The sequence below is a fragment of the Somniosus microcephalus genome, chromosome 3, assembly GCF_052327205.1.
Source record: "Somniosus microcephalus isolate GS21.2 chromosome 3, FLI_Smic_1.0, whole genome shotgun sequence".
NCBI lineage: Eukaryota > Metazoa > Chordata > Chondrichthyes > Squaliformes > Somniosidae > Somniosus > Somniosus microcephalus.
In genome coordinates this window covers 367,723,971-367,743,993 of record NC_140989.1, presented here as the reverse complement: position 1 = coordinate 367,743,993, position 20,023 = coordinate 367,723,971, and the positions used below count along the sequence as shown (strand labels likewise).

General features: G+C 49.0%; 1 protein-coding gene across 1 annotated transcript in view; it reads left to right on the top strand.

Moving 5' to 3' along the window:
- The window catches only part of msh4 (mutS homolog 4), a 99,492-nt gene that overhangs the window by 24,905 nt on the left and 54,564 nt on the right, over positions 1–20,023 (top strand). The window contains exons 7-9 of the mRNA XM_085983551.1: positions 7,910–8,082; positions 18,763–18,830; positions 19,141–19,215. Coding sequence (XP_085839677.1) covers positions 7,910–8,082; positions 18,763–18,830; positions 19,141–19,215 — 316 coding nt within the window. The remainder of the gene's footprint in view (positions 1–7,909; positions 8,083–18,762; positions 18,831–19,140; positions 19,216–20,023) is intronic.

Below are 20,023 nucleotides of genomic sequence, written 5' to 3'. Positions count from 1 at the left end.
GGTAGTGGAAATCTGGAACTCTCTCCCCCAAAAAGCTATTGAGGTTGGGGGCTTCAATTGAAAATTTCAAAACTGAGATTGATAGATTTTTGTTAGGCAAGGGCATTTAGGATTATGAAACCAAGGCGGGTAAATGGAGTTAAGATGTAGATCAGCTCAAGATCTAATTGCATTACGGGGCAGACTAAAGGGGCTGAACGAGAACATAAGAAATAGGAGCAGGAGTAGGCCATATAGCCCCTCGAGCCTGCTCCGCCATTCAATAAGATCATGGCTGATCATCAACCTCAACTCTACTTTCCCGCCTGATCTCCATATCCCTTGATTTCCCTAGAGTCCAAAAATCTATTTATTTCAGCCTTGAATATACTCAAAGACTCAGCATTCACAGCCCTCTGGGGCAGAGAATTCCAAAGATTCACAACCCTCTGAGTGAAGAAATTCTTCCTCATCTCAGTCTTAAATGGCCGACCCCTTATCCTGAGACTATGCCCCCTAGTTCTAGACTGTCCAGCCAGAGGAAACAACCTCTCAGCATCTACCCTGTCAATCCCCTTCAGAATCTTGTATGTTTCAATGAGATCACCTCTCATTCTTCTAAACTCCAGAGAGTATAGGCCCATTCGACACAATCTCTCATCATAGGTAAGCCCTCTCATCCCAGGAATCAATCTAGTGAACCGCCTCCAAGGCAAGTATATCCTTCCTTAGATAAGGAGACCAAAGCTGTGCACAGTACTCCAGGTGTGGTCTCACCAAGGCCCTGTACAATTGTAGCAAGACTTCCTTACTCTTATACTCCAACCCCCTTGCAATAAAGGCCAACATGCCATTTGCCTTCCTTATTGCTTGCTGTACCTGCATGCTAGCTTTCTGTGTTTCTTGCACGAGGACACCCAAATCTCTGAACACCAACATTTAAAATTTTCTCACCATTTAAAAAATATTGGCCTAGAAATTCAGTTGTTAGCGCCAGCCGCTAGCGCCTTAGGAGGAGGAGAAGTGGGGCGTGAAGCGGCTAGCGCCCGGGCGTGGCGCGATCTGCGCCTCTCGCGAACTTCAGTCAAGATTTAGCAGTGGCGCAAAACCGCAGCGCCCGCTCAGCTGTACGCGCAGATCCTGACGTCATTTGATGGTGCAACGCCCTTGGAGCGCCCCAAACCGGAACTTCAGTGGCGCCCCCCTTCTATGCGCCTGGCGCCCCCAGCGACTGGTTGAATGTAACAGTTCCCAGTCGCTGTGGGGTGCGGGGGGCGCTATTTAAAGGGGACTCTTCCTGCATTCTTTGTGGCAGCCATTTTGTTCCACTCCTGTGTGAGAGAGAGAGATTTGGAGAGAGACAAAGGGAGAGAGCTTTCTGCTTTGACTCAGCGCTCACACAGGTACTTCTGGCTTCAGGCCAGAGCTTTGCACTTGGATTTAACTTTCAGTGCCATAGCCTTGAGTCGCCACATATAATGGGGGCTGCAATGGGTGGAAACGTTGGGTTTCTGCATTGCATTCAAGGGGCTCAGAGATGCCGAGAGAGAGTACCAGTCATAGCCAGACGGAGAAGGGCCAACAGGCGTCGGCACAGGAGGCCTTACCCACCAAGGGTCTATCACCAGCAGTTCTCATATCATAACATGTCTGAGGAGCAGTGTGTTCGGAGGCTGCGATTCAGAAGGGAGGTGGTCACTGAGATCTGCCACCTGCTTCAGAGAGATCTGCAGCCACAGCTGAGGAGCAGGACGTCTCTGTCGGTGGCAGTGAAGGTGACAGTGGCTCTCAACTTCTATGCCACCGGCTTCTTCCAATCCGCTACTGGGGACATTGCCAATATCTCCCAGTTCGTGGTACATTGCCTAATCCGCCAGGTGACGAATGCCCTCTTCAGAAGGAGATGTCAGTACATCTCCTTTTCCATGACCCCGGACAAGCGGCAAGAGCGTGCAATGGGATTTGCAAGAATAGCGGGCTTCCCCATGGTCCAGGGCGCCATTGACTGCACGCATGTGGCTTTGCGGGCACCTCTACAGAATGCCGAGGATTACCGCAACCGGAAGGGATACCATTCGTTCAACGTCCAGTTGGTGTGTGACCACAGGCAGCTTATACTAGCTGTCAATGCCCACTTTCCAGGCAGCAGCCACGATGCCTTCATCCTGCGCCAGACTTCTGTGGCAGACATTTTCGAAGCCCCGGCTCACCCAGGAGGCTGGCTTGTCGGTGACAAGGGCTATCCTTTGTGCACCTGGCTGATGACCCCGCTCCGTGCGCCCAGCACCCCTGCTGAAGAACGATACAGTGACAGCCATCAAGCGACCAGGAACATCATTGAGCACACAATCGGCGTGCTCAAGCAACGGTTCCGCTGTCTGGACCATTCCGGGGGAGCCCTTCAGTACTCGCCTGAACGAGTCTCCCATTTCGTTGTAGTGTGCTGCATGCTGCACAACCTGGCTATCCTCAGGGCTCAGCCACTGCCAGCAGACATTGGAGGACCACCAGAGGAGGAGGAGGAGGAGGAGCACCAAGACGGGAGGGAGGCACAAAGTGCAAGGGCCGTCCGTCGGCGGATTATTGCAATTCGGTTCTAGGCCCCCTCTCAGGGAATGGCTTGTGACATTGAAAGAACATGAATGGAGCCGCTCCGCAAACCCTCAGCCGGTCAAGGCAACAAATAGTTCAAAGTGCAAACATGGACAATCTGAATAAAGACAATTTTTTATTTTACAAACTCTGTGCCCTTCCCGCATGACAAACAAATACAGAGAAACCCCCCAAAAAACAGTCAGACACATAACTGGCTCTCTCAACCTGGAGAAAATGAAAAAAACAGTTAAACAAAAATGACCATGATGCTCGGCCTTCATATAAAAAACAAACACAACATTCTCGGCCTTCATATAAAAAACAAACACAACATTCTCGGCCTTCATATAAAAAAAAACATTTTGCCACACCTACTTTTTCCGCTGTGAGGGTGATCTGCCTTGCTTGTGCGATTTGCCCCTTCCCGCCCTACAGCTCCTCCTCAATGGGACCCCAGTGGCTGCAGCAAGGCTGGGAGAAGGCTACTGAGGGTCAGATGGTGAGTCGGCAGATGCCCTTGGGGGACGGCCTGGACCAGCTCTGGGCCTGGAGGGCCCGGCTGCTGACTGCTCCAACTCTTCTTGGGCGGCAGCAGTCTGTGCTACGGGTGGTGGCAGCTGCAGTGGAGGAGTAACAGTGTTGGCAGCAGGAATGCTGCCAACTTGACAGAGCACAGGCACTCCCTGGTCGGCCGATACACTGGCACTCGCACGGGCCAGCACTGAAGCATGCGCAGCAATCTGCTGCGGCGTGGCGAGGGCCCCGGCGATTCCTGGCCGATCCAGCGAGGGTGGCAGCAGTTAGCGCCCGTGTGGCCCTGATCTGTGTCTGCATCAGACCAGCCAGTGATTGCATGGCACGACTAAGCACTTGGCTGGAAGCCGCCTGTGCTTCCCTGAAGTCCTGCAGACTCCTGGCCTGTGCTGCCCCGAAGTCCTGCAGACTCCTGGCCTGTGCTGCCCCGAAGTCCTGCAGACTCCTGGCCTGTGCTGCCCCGAATTCCTGAACACTCCTTGCCAGTGACTCTATGGAGTCAGGCATCCTTGCCACTGCAGCTATGAGCTCAATGTGCCTGCGCTCAGCCTGGGCACCCATTTCACCAAGGAGCCGCACCTCCTCTGCGCTCACCGTAGCAGGACTGGAGGCTGCACTCACCCTCCGGGGAGAAGGCCGCCGAGCTTCCCCACCCCTCCCGCGTTGCTGCAGCCCGCTGGGCCCCGGAGCTTCACCGTCATCAGACCCTTCCCCCCTGCTCCCCTCCAGGGAAGACGTGTCCCCATCATGGCCATGGGCTGCCTCGGCTGAGGGTGGCACTGATGGGCCGGCTTCCTCTTCCTCCTCCTCGAATTCCGAATCAGTCGCAGTGCCAGCTTGAGGGCCCGCCTCCTCACCTGGCGATTCATCATCTGAAAGCAGGGAGGCACAGGAGTTACTTTAGAGTGAGGACAGGGCGGCAGTGAGGGAGGCATGAGTGCTGCAATGCACTGCATTGGTTCGAGAGTGGCAAAGGATGCTGGTGTGAGGCACAAGTGGAAAGAGAGAGGTCAAAAAGGTGATGACCTTACCATTGCTGTCCAGAACGGGGTCAGCATCTCCAGTGGCGACGGGGCCAATCAGCCGGCCTCCCATTATCCGCTCCACTCGCTGCTCCAGGTCGCTCAGGTCTTTAAGGTCAGGACGGCCTCCCCCGGTCCGTCGCTGCTGCCTCCAATTGTGGGCCAGCTTGCCCTGCAAGAGAAAGGACGGCCTCTGAGTACAGTGTCAAGCCCTGATCTTGCCGCACTGTCTCCCATGGTGGAATAGCCCTGACAGTGGCAAGCCCTGATCTTGCCTGCACTGTCTCCCATGGTGGAATAGCCCTGACAGTGTCAAGCCCTGATCTTGCCTGCACTGTCTCCCATGGTGGAATAGCCCTGACAGTGTCAAGCCCTGATCTTGCCTGCACTGTCTCCCATGGTGGACTAGCCTTGACAGTGTCAAGCCCTGATCTTTCTTGCACTATCTCCCATGGTCGAATAGCCCTGACAGTGTCAAGCCCTCATCTTGCCTGCACTGTCTCCCATGGTGGAATAGCCCTGACAGTGTCAAGCCCTGATCTTGCCTGCATTGTCTCCCATGGTCGAATAGCCCTGACAGTGTCAAGCCCTGATCTTGCCTGCACTGACTCCCATGGTCGAATAGCCCTGACAGTGTCAAGCCCTCATCTTGCCTGCACTGTCTCCCATGGTCGAATAGCCCTGACAGTGTGTAAAGTGGTGAATGTGCATGTGATTTTCATGAGAGTCCCAAAGCATTGGGGCTTTCAGGACCCTTTGGCCGTAAAGTGAGGTGCCCATGCAGGGATGAAGAGGATACTGGAAAGAGTACTCACCCTGACAACCCGAGTGAGGTCGTTGAACTTTTTTCTGCACTGCGTGGGTATCCTGGAGACCATGCTGCTGGAGGTCACTCTGTGTGCCACCTCCCTCCAGGCTTTTCTGTACTCGCTAGGCAGCGGCCTCCTGCCACTGTCAGGGAAGAGGACAGGTCGCCTGCGCTCCACTGCGCCAACCAGAAGCTTCAGGGCACCCTCGCTGAAGCGCTGCGCTCGCTCCCTGGCCTTCTCCATAGTCATGGGCGTAGCGTTCTTGAAGCAGCTCTGTTTAGGCCTAGATTCAGGGCTCCAATGTGCAGGGTGTGGCTGCAATCCAAATCGACCCTCCCCCTTTAAGAGGTGACCGGCGCCAGCGTGTCTGCCTTCAATCAATAACTTGCCGCACTTGCGCTGCGCCCGCCCACAGTGATAGCGCCTCGGCTCGCCGGCTTAGCGCCTTATGATAGTCGTGCACCGCCTGCTTTAGCGCAGCAGCAACCTCTTGGGGCGATGCAACTCAATTTCGGCGAAGGTGGCGCTAAGTTGCACCGGCCGCTAAATTTAGCGAATGCCCGGCTGTAGCGTCCCAAACGTGGCGATACTGAATTTCTAGGCCATTCTGTTTTTCTATTCTTCCCACCTAAGTGAATAACCTCACATTTCCCTACATTATACTCCATCTGCCACCTTACTGCCCACTTAGTTAATCTATCTACAGGAAACTTTGTGCTATCCGGCACCCATGGGACCGAGCTGCTGCCGTTGCCTCAAAACTGCCGTACTCTCCAGAGTTAATGTTGAGAGATACGGAGATTCTTATCTCCGTATTTGACAACAAACACTGTTGCTTAGCAACAGCTTCTAAACACTCGGGTGTGGCCTGCAAGCTCTGTAGCTGAAGCTGTTGCTATAGCTACAGACCTTGCACAGCTTGACTGTTCAAACAAAGCAAAAAAAACAAACAAAAAGAATAAAAAACAGCTGCTGATTTTTGCCGGTGGCTCCAGATTGCCGGATAGCTCACCTCCGGATAGCACAAAGTTTCCTGTATATCCCTTTGCAGACTCTTTGTGTTCTCCTCACACTTTACTGTCCCATCTAGCTTTGTATCATCAGCAAATTTGGATACATTACACTCGGTCCCTTCATCTAGGTCATTAATATAGATTGTAAATAGCTGAGGCCCCAGCACTGATCATTGCGGCACCCCACTAGTTACAGCCTGCCAACCTAAAAAGTCCCGTTTATCTCTACTGTCTGTTTTCTATCCGTTAACCAATCCTCTACCCATGCTACAGCCTCGGGTGACTGTCTGTGTGGAGTTTGCACATTCTCCCCGTGTTTGCGTGGGTTTCCTCCGGGTGCTCCGGTTTCCTCCCACAGTCTAAAGATGTGCGGGTTAGGTTGATTGGCTATGATAAATTGACCCTTAGTGTTAGGGGGATTAAATACGTGGGGTTACGGGGATAGGGTGGGATATGTGCACTGTGGGGTTTCTGTGATCTGTGATTTCTGTGATTACCCCCAACCCCATGAGCCCTAATCTTGTGTAATAACCTTTTATGTGGCACCTTATCGAATGCCTTTTGGAAATCCAAATATACCACATCCACTGGTTCCCCTTTATCTACCCTGCTAGTTACATCCTCAAAAAACTCTAATAAATTTGTCAAACACGATTTCCCTTTGATAAAACCATGTTGACTCTGCCTAATCATGTTATGATTTTCTAAGTGCCCTGATACCACTTCCTTAACAATTGATTCCAGCATTTTCCCGACGACTGATGTCAGGCTAACTGGCCTGTAGTTCCCTGTTTTCTCTCTCTCTCCTTTCTTGAATAGCGGTGTTACATTTACATTTATATTCTTATGCCTCCTCCTGTTCCTACGTACTCCTGGGCCACAGGAGCCATCTTGTTTTGCCACATTTTCTATGCTTACCTTCCCCTCTGATAGTCTCTGTAAGCATTGACACCTCCTCTGGGTCTGACATACATCTTTCTCTAATTTCTCTCATCATTGCCTCCATCTGTCTTGCACCATCATCACTTTCTGTCATATTGTTATCTCCTGTCCTCCACTGCATTGCACACCTGGTGCAATTGAGTCTTATTTTTGCATCTGGTGTGGGACTGGAGTCACAAGTAGGCCAAGGGTAAGGGCAACAGGTTTCCTTCACTGTCCTGTCAGCCGTGGCTCAGTGGGCAGCACTCTCACCTCTGAGTCAGAAGGGTTGTGGGTTCAAGTCCCACTCCAAAGACTTGAGCACAAAAATTTAGGCTAATACTCCAATGCAGTACTGAGGGAGTGCTGCACTGTTGGAGGTGCCGTCTTTCAGATGAGACATTAAACTGAGGCCCCTTCTGCTTTCTCAGGTGGATGTAAAAGATCCCATGGTACTATTTCGAAGAAGAGCAGGGGAGTTCTCCCCAGTGTCCTGGACAATATTTATCCCTCAATTAACACTAAAACGGATTATCTGATCATTATTGTCATTACTGTTTATGGGAGCTTGCTGTGCGCCAATTGGCTGCCGCGTTTCCGACATTACAACAGTGACTGTACTTCAAAAAAAAGTACTTCATTGGCTGTAAAGCGTTTTAGGATGTCCTGAGGTCATGAATGCCCCTCTATAAATGCAAGTCTTTTTTTGTTTTCCGCTTGCCTCTCTGTTCCTCTTTATCAGCTGTTCATCTGTATCACCTTCTGGTTCTGGCAAAAGGTCATTGACCTGAAACGTTAACCCATCTACCTTCCTCTCCCCACAGTAGGAATGCCAACCCCTCCAGGATTGCCCTGGAGCCTCCCAGAATTAAAAACTAATCTCCAGGACACTGCTGCGAGCAAAAAAAAAATCAGAGAGCAAAATTACCGGATCGAGGGTCTGACTGGGCCCCTCCTGTTCCTAACACTTGCTTTGTTGAGCTGTGACTTGTTTTTTCCAAAGTAAAAGGTTTTTGTTTGTGTGTTTTTTTTGCAGAAATAATCACACGCTGTACGGGGTCCTGAATTACACAAAGACGGCCGGAGGGAGTCGCAGACTTCGTTCGAATATCTTGGAGCCCCTGGTCGACGTGGAGACCATTAACACGAGATTGGACTGTGTCCAAGAATTACTGGAGGATGAGGATCTCTTCTTCAGCCTTCAGTCAGGTCAGTCCGCTAGTGGTTTTCTGGGAAGATCAGGTATACTGAAATAATATTATGAAAGGGTTTAATAGGGTAGACATAGAGAAAATGTTTCTGACGTAAGAAAACTACTAAGCACTTGATTTGAGTATAAAACAAGGCTTTAATCAACTGTTTCACAACCATGAGTTCTAGTTACATCACTAGTTCCTGGTTACAAAAATGTCCTGAGCATGCTGGGCCCACGCCCGAGTATTTATACTTTCCTTGGACGGCGCCACCAGCTGGCCGCCCAGTGATATCTCATCAGTCATTTCTACATGAATGGTAAGATTCATGACATTCTTCCCGCCTGAATGATTTGGAAGTCCGACGATTTCCTTCTAGCGGATATAACGGACCACAAAGAGCCGCAGTCGTTTTGATTTCTGTTTGTGGCCAGAAGGCATGTCTCCTCGGACCGTGTCTTGGTCCCTGGGTCGCTTGGTTCGTACAGGTAGGTTGACAGGGCCCGTGTCGCCTTGATCGACCTGAGGGAGACTGGGGAGATCGTGACTCCGGGTGCGGGTCCCACAGGCGCAGAGCTGGCTTCATCTTCCTTGGTAGCTGGGGATTGACCGGCGTCCTGGCTTCAGGTGGCCATCCCATGGGGAGCGCTCTGTTCCCCAGGATGATCCAGCGGAGTAGCCGGCAGATCCCTTGTTGTCCCAGGTAGGGCGTCATCCTCAAAGGAGCGCAGAGTATCGGCATCATTAATATGGATCCTCTATCGGTGGTGTCCGTGGGACTGGTTGGACAGGGAGCCAGATCTCGGAGTGAAATGGTGGACTCCCGGCCATCAGGGTACCGCATGTGCGCATATGTGGGATTAACGTCTGTTAGTTCCACCTCATCGACGAGGGGATCATTCTTGGATGATCGAACGAATCTTCGGAGCAGCACGGGGCCAGGAGCTGCCAACCATGATGGTAGGGATGTCCCATGAATGGAGCGACGCTGGAACCTGAAGAATCGTTTGTGAGGAGTAACGTTGGTGGATGTAAAAAGAAGAGACCTGATTGAATGCAACACGTCAGGAGCATAGTTTCCCACTGCTGGTCTGGTAGGTTGCATGACCTCAGTGCAAGACGAACAGCATTCCAAATGATAGCGTTGTATCTCTCAACCTGTCCGTTACTGATGGGATGATACGGTGTCGTTTTACTTGTGGCAATTCCCCGTTGGGAAAGATAACTTTTGAGTTTGCTTGACATGAAGGAGGGACCCCGATCAGAGTGGATGAAATTGGCTGTACCGCAAAGGGAAAAGACCTGATCGAGGCATTTGATCACTGTGGAAGTAAGCATATTGGGACGGGGAAAGCAAAGGGAAAGCATGAATATTCGTCCACAATAGTAAGTAAGTAGGTGTTTCGCGTTGAGGAAGGCAATGGCCCTTTAAAGTCAATGCTGAGTCGCTGCATAGGCTGTATAGCGTGTATGAGCGAGCCATCCGACGGACGGAAGAATTGCGGTTTTAATTCCGCGCAAATTCTACAAGTGGAACATGTTCTTTTCACGTCTTCCGTAGAAAATGGGAGATTTTTAGATCGCACAAAGTGCAACATACGGGTAACGCCAGGATGGCATAAGTCAGTATGAAGATCCGCAAGAGTCGAAGTTGACATAGAAGAGCAGAATGCACGCGTGAGGGTATCAGGGGCCACATTCTCTTTGCCGGGTCGATAATGTATGGTATAGCCAAAGGCGGCCAATTCCGTCCTCCAGAGCTGTATTTTGTTAATCTTGGTCTTAGTGCGTTTCTGGTTATCCAGCATAAAGGCCACGGAGCGCTGATCGGTTATAAGCGTGAAATGGCGACGAGCGAGAAAATTACTCCATTTACGTATTGCTTCAATGATAGCCGTAGCCTCCTTCTCGACAGGAGGATAATGGAGCTTGCTACCCTGCAAAGTTCTGGACAGAAATGCAACAGGTCGACCACCTTGATTCAAGTTAGCCGAGATCGCCACCTCCGATGCATCGCACTCGACCATGAAAGGGAGATTTTCATCGATGGAACGAAGCGTGGCTTTTTCCAGTTGTCGCTTGAGGAGGTTGAAAGCTGAAATAGCCGTTGCCTCCAACGGAAATGACTTTGCGTGAAGCAGGGGCTGGACCTTGTCAGAGAATTGGGGTATCCATTTCGCATAATAGGCGAACATGCCGAGTGCCCGATAAAGAGAGCCGAGATTCGTAGGGGGAGGGAGCTCCTGAAGCAGACGAAGTTGCTCCGGATCCAGTTTGATGACACCATTGCCCACCCAGTAGCCAAGGATGTTGACTGATGGTATTGATTTCACAGATTTGGACTCATTTAAGGTTAAGTTGCAGCGACGGAGAACGTCAAAAAATTTCTGGAGGTTGGCATCATGCTCCTTCTGGCCATGACCAGCAATGGTGATACTATCCAGATATGGAAAAGTGTCCATTAAGTTCTCTTGTTTGACTAGGCTATCCATTGCCCATTGAAAGACGGCCACCCCATTGGTGACCTCCAAATGGAAGGCGACAAAACTGGTAAAGCCGACCATTGGCCTCAAAGGCCGTATACTTTTTGTCAGAGTCTTTTAATGGTACTTGATGGTACGCACTCTTTAAGTCAAAAGTTGAAAACACCTTGTAGCTGGTAAGGTTATTGACCATGTCATCGATGCGTGGTAGTGGGTAGGCATCCAGGTCGGTATACTGGTTAATAGTTTGTGAGTAATCGATGCAAAGACGTTTCTTGTGTTGCTTCAGAGGATTTTTAGCAACGGCAACTTGAGCCCGCCAGGGAGATGAACATGGCTCAATGATACCGTCAGCTAGAAGGCGAGAGATATCTGTCTCGATAAAGGATAGATCATCTTGGCTAAAACGTCGTGATTTAGTGACTATTGGCTTACATCGGGGGGAAAGATTGGCAAACGAGGGCTCGTCGAGCGAAGCCGCCGAAAGCGCACAAAACGGTACTTTGGAAATAGTAAGCTCCGGCTTTGACCCTCCAAACTCGAAAGTGAGTTTTTTGTGTTGTTTCTGGAAATCCTGTCCCAGGAGCACATCACTGCATAGATTTTTGAGCACCCCGAGCCAGGTGGCGAAATAAGTGCGGTCATTGAGAATAAGGTCGACAAGACAAAAGCCGGAAGAGTTGGTGGTCAGTGTTGTCAGAGCCATTGCAATTTCCCTGTCCGAGGGGTAAATACGCAGTTTTAACTTACTGACGGCCCGCTCACTAATGAAGCTGTCAGAGCTGCATGAGTCGATTAGTGCACTCAAAATGTGTCCATTTACCGAAACCTTCGTGGCTGCATGGGACAGACTTTGGGGAAAAACAGCTGTGATGGGAGGAGGAGCAGTTTTACCCTCGACAGCTGTAACCTTAGTAGTGGTTCTTGGGGGAGGAGCAGTTTTATAGAAAGCAGCTGTAACCTTAGTAGTGGCTCTTGGGGGAGGAGCAGTTTTATAGATAGTAGCTACAAAACTAACAGGGGCTCTCAACTGGTATACCTTAGAAAAGTGGCCTTTCTTACTAACAGAGGCTCTTGACTGGCATACCTTAGAAAAGTGACCTTTCTTTCTGCAATGATTGCAGGTTGCGTTACGAGCAGGACAAAATTTCCTATAATGGAATGCACCTCCACAGAAGAAACACTTCCTTCCAGATTGCCAAGATGCCGCTAGGGCAGGGTCGTCATCAGTGAAGGCTTCTAGGGTAGGGTTGTCATCAGCTAGGTTAGAGTCATCATCAATGAGGGCTTCCACCCGAGGCCTATCGAAGGAGTCACTAATAGTGATAGCAGCAGCCCGTGCACGTGGTAAAAGATAGGTATCTGTATTCCTCTTTGCTAAGTCCAAAGAACATGCCTGGTCATAGGCAGCCTGTAACTCAAGGGTTTTATTCTCCAACAGACGCTGGCGTATGAAGGGAGATGCAATTCCGTTAATAAAGGAATCACAAATTAACTCCTCCTGGTACTGCTCAGCTGTGACAGCTTTAAGATTACAATCCTTGCTGAGCCTGCGAAGCTTTTGAAGGAAATCGTCAAGTGATTCCCCAGGTTGTTGTCGAGTTGTGGCCAATAGATGCCGAGCAAAAATTTCATTTGGGGCCTTAACATACAGTCGCTGTAATATTAGGATAGCGGAGCCATAGTCTACACAGTCTTCGATATAGTCAAACACAAGTGGAGATACATAATTGGCAAATATCTCTAATTTATCAGGAACATTCTCACCACACACCCTGAGGAAGTTGCTGAAGGTACGATACCAGTGTTTCCATACCTTAGCAGTTGTAGGTGAATTCGGGTCTAGGTCAAGACGGGCGGGTCTGAGTAGTTTCTCCATGATGGATTGATTACTATGTCAGAGTTCCCTTCTACAGTTGAAGTTGTAGCTGGCTGTTCCTGAAATCACTCAGAGCTTGGAGCCGATACACAGTTGATTAAATTGATGTAAGAAAACTACTGAGCACTTGGTTTGAGTATAAAACAAGGCTTTAATCAACTGTTTCACAACCATGAGCTCTAGTTACATCACTAGTTCCTGGTTACAGAAACATCCTGAGCAAGCTGGGCCCACGCCCGAGTATTTATACTTTCCTTGGACGGCACCACCAGCTGGCCGCCCAGTGTTATCTCATGAGTCATTTCTTCATGAATGGTAAGATTCATGACAGTTTCCACTTGTGGGGAAGACCAAAACTAGAGGTCATCAATATAAGTCACTAATAAATCCAATAGGGAATTCAGGAGAAACTACATTACCTAGAGAGTGGTGAGAATGTGGAATTCACTACCACATGGAGTGGTTGAGGTAAATTACATAGGCGCATTTAAGGGGAAGCCTGATAAGTACTTTTTCTGCTTTGTGGGTGGGAGGTGGGGTGGAGTCTAGGAAAAGTGGACATAACCTTAAAATCAGAGCCAGCCTATTCAGGAGAAGTTAGGAAACACTTCTTCATGCAAAGGGTGGTAGAAGTGCGAGGTTTCTTTTTATTCGTTTATGGGATGTGGGCGTCGCTGGTAAGGCCAGCATTTATTGCCCATCCCTAATTGCCCTTGAGAAGGTGGTGGTGAGCCGCCTTCTTGAACCGCTGCAGTCCGTGTGGTGAAGGTACACCCACAGTGCTGTTAGGGAGGGAGTTCCAGGATTTTGACCCAGCGACGATGAAGGATCGGCGATATACATCTAAGTCAGGATGGTGTGTGACTTGGAGGGGAACTTGGAGGTGGTGGTGTTTCCATGCGCCTGCTGCCCTTGTCCTTCTAGGTGGAAGAGGTCGCGGGTTTGGGAGGTGTTGCTGAAGAAGCCTTGGCGAGTTGCTGCAGTGCATCTTGTAGATGGTACACACTGCAGCCACGGTACACCAGTGATGGAGGGAGTGAATGTTTAAGGTGGTGGATGGGGTGCCAATCACGTGGGCTGCTTTGTCCTGGATGGTGTCGAGCTTCTTGAATGTTGTTGGAGCTGCACTAATCCAGGCAAGTGGAGAGTATTCCATCACACTCCTTACTTGTGCCTTGTAGATGGTGGAAAGGCTTTGGGGAGTCAGGAGGTGAGATACTTGCCGCAGAATACCCAGCCTCTGACCTGCTCTTGTAGCCACAGTATTTATGTGGCTGTTTCAGTTAAGTTTCTGGTCAATGGTGACCTCCCAGGATGTTGATGGTGGGGGATTCGGCGATGGTAATGCCGTTGAATGTCAAGGGGAGGTGGTTAGACTCTCACTTGTTGGAGATAGTCATTGCCTGGCACTTCTCTGGCGCGAACGTTACCTGCCACTTATCAGCCCAAGCCTGAACATCGTCCAGGTCTTGTTGCATGCAGACATGGACTGCTTCATTATCTGAGGAGTTGTGAATGGCGCTGAACACTGTGCAGTCATCAGCGAACATCTCCATTTCTGACCTTATGTTGGAGGGAAGGTCATTGATGAAGCAGCTGAAGATGGTTGGGCCTAGGACACTGCCCTGAGGAACTCCTGCAGCGATGTCCTGGGGCTGAGATGATTGACCTTCAACCACCACAACCATCTTCCTTATACCCATCAGGAAAAGATACCAGGCTGGGTCTCTTTTCTCTTGGAAAAAGAAGGCTGAGGGGTGACCTAATAGAGGTCTTTAAGATTATGAAAGGTTTTGATAGAGTCGACAAGGAGAGACTGTTTCCACTTGTGGGGAAGAGCAAAACTAGAGGCCATCAATTGGTTGAAGCGAATAGTATAAATACATTTAATGTGCGGCTAGATAAGCATATGGGGGAGAAGGGAATAGAGGTTATGCTGATAGATTTAGATGAGGAAAGACAGGAGGAGGCTCGAGTGGCGCATAAACGCCGGCATGGACTGGTTGGGCCGAATGGCCTGTTTCTGTGCCGTATATCCTATGTAATTCTTTGTAAGTGTGGAACTCTCTCCCACAAAAAAGCAGTAGATGCTAGCTCAGTTAATAATTTTAAATCTGAGATCGATAGATTTTAGTGGACAAGAATATGGAGACAAGGTGGGTGGATGGAGTTGGAATGCAGATCAGCCGTTGAATGGTGGAACAGGCTCGAGGGGCTGAATGGCCTCCTGTTCCTATGTTCCGAAAGAGGTTTCTTGCGATCTCCTTATTGGACTACATGCATGCTAAAAAGCGGAAGCAGCATGCTATAGACAGGGCTAAACGATCCCACAATCAACGGATCAGATCAAAGCTCTGCAGTCCTGCCACATCCAGTCGTGAATGGTGGTGGACCATTAAACAACTAACGGGAGGAGGAGGCTCCAAGAATATCCCCATCCTCAATGATGGTGGACTCTAGCACGTGAGTGCAAAAGACGAGGCTGAAGCTTTTACAACCAACTTCAGCCAGAAGTGACGAGTGGATGATCCATATCAGCCTACTCCCGAGGTCCCCACCATCACAGAAGCTAGTCTTCAGCCAATTCGATTCACTCCACGTGATATCAAGAAACAGCTGAGCGCACTGGATACAGCAAAGGCTGTGGGCCCCGACAACATCCCGGCTATCGTGCTGAAGATTTGTGCTCCAGAACTAGCCGCACCTCTAGCCAAGCTGTTCCAGTACAGCTGCAACACTGGTGATCGCAAAATACTGTGGATGCTGGAAATCCGAAATAACAACAGAAAACGCTGGAAAAACTCAGCAGGCCAGGCAACATCTGTGGAGAGAGAAACAGAGTCAATGTTTCAGGTCGAAACCCTTCTACAGAACTGAGAAAAAAGCAGGAAATGAAACCGATTGAAAAGTAAGTTTGGGGGCTGGGAAATGGGGGAGGGGATGAAAGAACAAAAGGGAAGGTCTGTGAGAAGTAAAGAGACATTAAGAGATATTCAAGGCGAGACGAGATGGTGATAGGACAGGTAAAGAGACAAAGGATGGCTCTAGATGAAGTGTGAAATGCGCTGGCAGAGTGAAAGATCTGACAATGGGGAGAACTGCCCAGGTGTGTCCTGTCCACAAAAAGCAGGACAAATCCAACCCGGCCAATTACTGCCCCATCAGTCTACTCTCACTCATCAGCAAAGTGATGGAAGGTGTCATCAACAGTGCTATCAAGCAGCACTTATTCACAAATAACCTGCTCACTGATGCCCAGTTTAGGTTCCGCCAAGACCACTCGGCTCCCGACCTCATTACAGCCTTGGTCCAAACATGGACAAAAGAGCTGAATTCCAGAGGTGAGGTGAGAGTGACTGCCCTGGACATCAAGGCAGCATTTGACCGAGTCTGGCATCAAGGAGCCCAAGTAAAACTGAAGTCAATGGGAATCAGGGGGAAAATGCTCCACTGGCTAGAGTCATACCTAGCACAAAGGAAGATGGTTGTTGTGGTTGAAGGTCAATCATCACAGCCGCAGGACATTGCTGCAGGAGTTCCTCAGGGCAGTGTCCTAGGCCCAACCATCTTCAGCTGCTTCATCAATGACCTGCCCTCCAACATAAGGTCAGAAATGGGGATGTTCGCTGATGACTGCACAGTGTTCAGCGCCATTCACGACTCCTCAGATAATGAAGCAGTCCATGCCCACATGCAACAAAACCTGGACGACATTCAGGCTTGGGCTGATAGGTGGCAGGTAACATTCGCGCCACAGAAGTGTCAGGCAATGACTATCTCCAACAAGCGAGAGTCTAACCACCTCCCCTTGACATTCAATGGCATTACCATCACCGAATGCCCCACTATCAACATCCTGGGGGTCACCATTGACCAGAAACTTAACTGGAACAGCCACATAAATACTGTGCAGTTCAGAGAGCAGGTCAGAGGCTGGGTATTCTGTGGCGAGTGTCTCACCTCCTGACTCCCCAAAGCCTTTCCACCATCTACAAGGCACAAGTCAGGAGTGTGATGGAATACTCTCCACTTACCTGGATGAGTGCAGCTCCAACAATACTCAAGAAGCTCGACACCATCCAGGACAAAGCAGCCCACTTGATTGGCACCCCATCCACCACCTTAAACATTCACTCCCTCCACCACCGGCGTACCGTGGCTGCAGTGTGTACCATCTACAAGATGCACTGCAGCAACTCGCCAAGGCTTCTTCGGCAGCCCCTCCCAAACCCGCGACCTTTTCCACCTAGAAGGACAAGGGCAGCAGGCGCATGGGAACACCACCACCTCCAAGTTCCCCTCCAAGTCACACACCATCCTGACTTAGAAGTATATCGCCGTTCCTTCATCGTCACTGGGTAAAAATCCTGGAACTCCCTCCCTAACAGCACTGTGGGAGCACCTTCACCACACAGACTGCAGCGGTTCAAGAAGGCGGCTCACCACCACCTTCTCAAGGGCAACTAGGGATGGGCAATAAATGCTGGCCTTGCCAGCGATGCCCACATCCCATGAACGAATAAAAACATTTTTTTATTAGTGTCTATCCTACTTATGGCCCCGGTTATAAAAGTCTATTGGACTTTTCATCTTAGTTTTATAAACGTTGTGGAGCCAATTCTCGTTGCAATCGCCTGGTGTTAGCGGGGCGGTACTGGCCTCAGAATTGATTGGATTAAAGATAGCAGACCATCTATTAAAAACTCCATGAATGCATGCATTAAAAGAAAGAACTTGCATTTATGCAGCGCCTTTCACGACCTCAGGACGTGCCAAAGTGCTTTACAGCCAATGAAGTACTTTTGAAATGTAGTCACTGTTGTCATGAAGGAAACGCTGCAGCCAGTTTGCACACAGCAAGATCCCACAAACAGCAATGCGATAATGACCAGAAAATTTGTTTTAGTGATGTTGATTGACGGATAAATATTGGCCAGGACACCAGAGAGAACTTCCCCTGCTCTTCTTCGAAACAGTGGCAGGGAATATTTTACATCCACCTGAGAGAGCAGACGGGGCCTCGGTTTAACGTTTCATCCGAAAGACGGCGCCTCCGACAGTGCAGCACTCCCTCAGCACTGCACTGGAGTGTCAGCCTAGATTTAGTTTCTGGAGTGGAACTTAAACCCACAACCTTCTGACTCCAAGACGAGAGTGCTACCGACAGCCAGAGCTGACACCTTAATTGCAGTGCTGTCCCCCACAGTAATAGAAATACGGAAGTTGAAATGTTAGTAATTCCCAACTTGTTCGGTTGCTAAAGTTAGATTTTCTGAAAGTGAACACTTTTATTATTTCAGTCTTCCCTGTTTTTCCCCATAAAATAACAAGCAGAATGAAGCAATAAAGAACTTGGCACAGACCAGTAACAGTGACAAATTTTCTGTGTGCTTTCCAGGACGCTGTGGGGGTGGAGTGGGCTAGATAGTGGCATCTCACTGTTGGTACTTGGGCTCCAATCCAGCCCCATGACAGGGAGCTGAAAGTCTCCTCTTGTTCCCTGGCAGTAAGAGCCCTATAATGAAATGAACTTGGGGCTTTCTCGAGCCAGTTTCTCACGGGCACGAGTCCACAGCAGAAAACTGGCTGTATTTGGCCGTTGCACCCGAGGGCACAGGAGCACGGGTATGGAAATGGGCGGGGGGAGGGGGGTGGTGGTGGAAAATATTTCACCTCGTCTGAAGCCAGAGTTGAGGGGCATTGATGGCATGTGTGCTTTACTCTGGAGCTAACCATGCTATACCTGACCTGGAAGTGCTTGATGCTAACAACAACAACAACAACTTGCATTTATATAGCGCCTTTAATAGCAGTTAAGAAAAAGCCTGAGGCGCTTCACAGGAGTGTTATTAAATGTAATTGGACACCAAGTCACATAAGGAGATATCAGGACAGGTGACCACAAGCTTGGTCAAGGAGGAAAGAGAGGAGAGGTTTAGAGAGAGAATTCCAGAACCTAGGGCCCAGGGAGCTGAAGGCACGGCCGCCAGTGGTGGGGCACAGGAAGTCAGGATAGACATGAGGCCAGAGTTGGAGGAGCACAGAGATCTTGGAGGGTTGTAGGGCTGGAGGAGGTTAGGGAGGGTTGAGGCCATGGAGGGATATGAATACGAGGATGAGAATTTTAAGTTCCAGGTAAAGTAGCCTCTTTTACGGACAGTGCCTTTCTCCTTTGGGATTGCAGTTGTTTACTTTGAGACCATGCTCTCCCGATATTAATTTGCAAGCTTTATATTATTTGTTGACATTGTGATTATGTTCCAATAATGCATTGTTAAATATACTACAGTACCATCATTATATATAAACTGTGTCCTTGTGTTTTTCTCTGCAGTAATTTCACGGTTCTTGGACACAGACCAGCTCCTGTCTGTGCTGGTGCAGATTCCAAAGCAAGATACCGTATGTTTCCTCTATTACTTTCTCTAAACTATTTGAGAGATTTTTTTTTCTACATGTACATAGTTACAATAAAGATGATCATGCATACAGATCTTAAAGGTTTTTTAATAGTAACTGTCTAATATGGAGCCTTGACGTGCTGCCCTCTAGTGTGCTGGAGTATAAATTCTTTTTATTGAAAGTTGGTTTTAAGGTAGAAAAATCTCATAGGCATATTTAATTAGAATTTTATTGAAACAATATATTCTTAATTAATTGTAATTGTTTCTAAGTGATGGCGTTTACAGAACATCTTGTGTTTATTTAACAGGTACAGGCAGCTGAATCCAAGATCACAAACTTAATTTACCTGAAACACACGTTGGAGTTGGTGGAACCACTTCAGGTATGGTATATAATAAGTGTGCACGTGAAACAGGGGCAATTTAAATAATCACTACTGTAAGCAGCCGAGGGAGACTCCGTATTGGCAGCGCGATGACTTTATTGATATGGAATAAGTAAAGTAAATAAGAGCCCAGAAATTCGGGTTGGGGGCTTCCCGTGGGTGCAAGCCCCCGACCTGCACTTACCTAGTGCGCCAGCCGTTGAGCTGTGGGCCCCCGTGGGATTCCGATCCTGGGCCTCCTCCAACTGCGGGTGCGCAGTGCTTGCGTATCCCAGGGGCGCAGTTAGTTCAGAGCGTCCCCTGGGATCACGTGGGCCATGGAGAGCCAATCGGAGCAGGGAATGCCCATTCATAAGAGACCTGTCAAACCGTATAAATACTACGGGCCCCAAAACATCACTAAATCTTCAAATAATTTTTTTTTTTAAATCACATTTTTTAAATAAACTATAAATTACATGAAATAACTATTTTAAACAATAAATTAAATTTTTGAAAAAAATAGTTTTATTTTCTAACGGGGCTAAAAATAAACTTACCTTGCTTTAAAGTATTTAAAAATAATAAACCTGTGGAAAAAATGTTTTAATTTTAATTAATTCACCACTTACCTTGTAAAAAGCAGGCCTTGCGACTGCTTTTTAAATGTGTAACTTCTGGAGACTTACCCTCCCGGGAAAACCTGGAAAAAAAAACGTAAGTTCGATGCGCACGCGCTGCCTCTCCTGCGCACGCGCTGCCTCTCCTGCACACGCGTTCGAACTCTGAACCCCTTCTTTCAGGGGAACGGAAGTGCCGGTTTCCC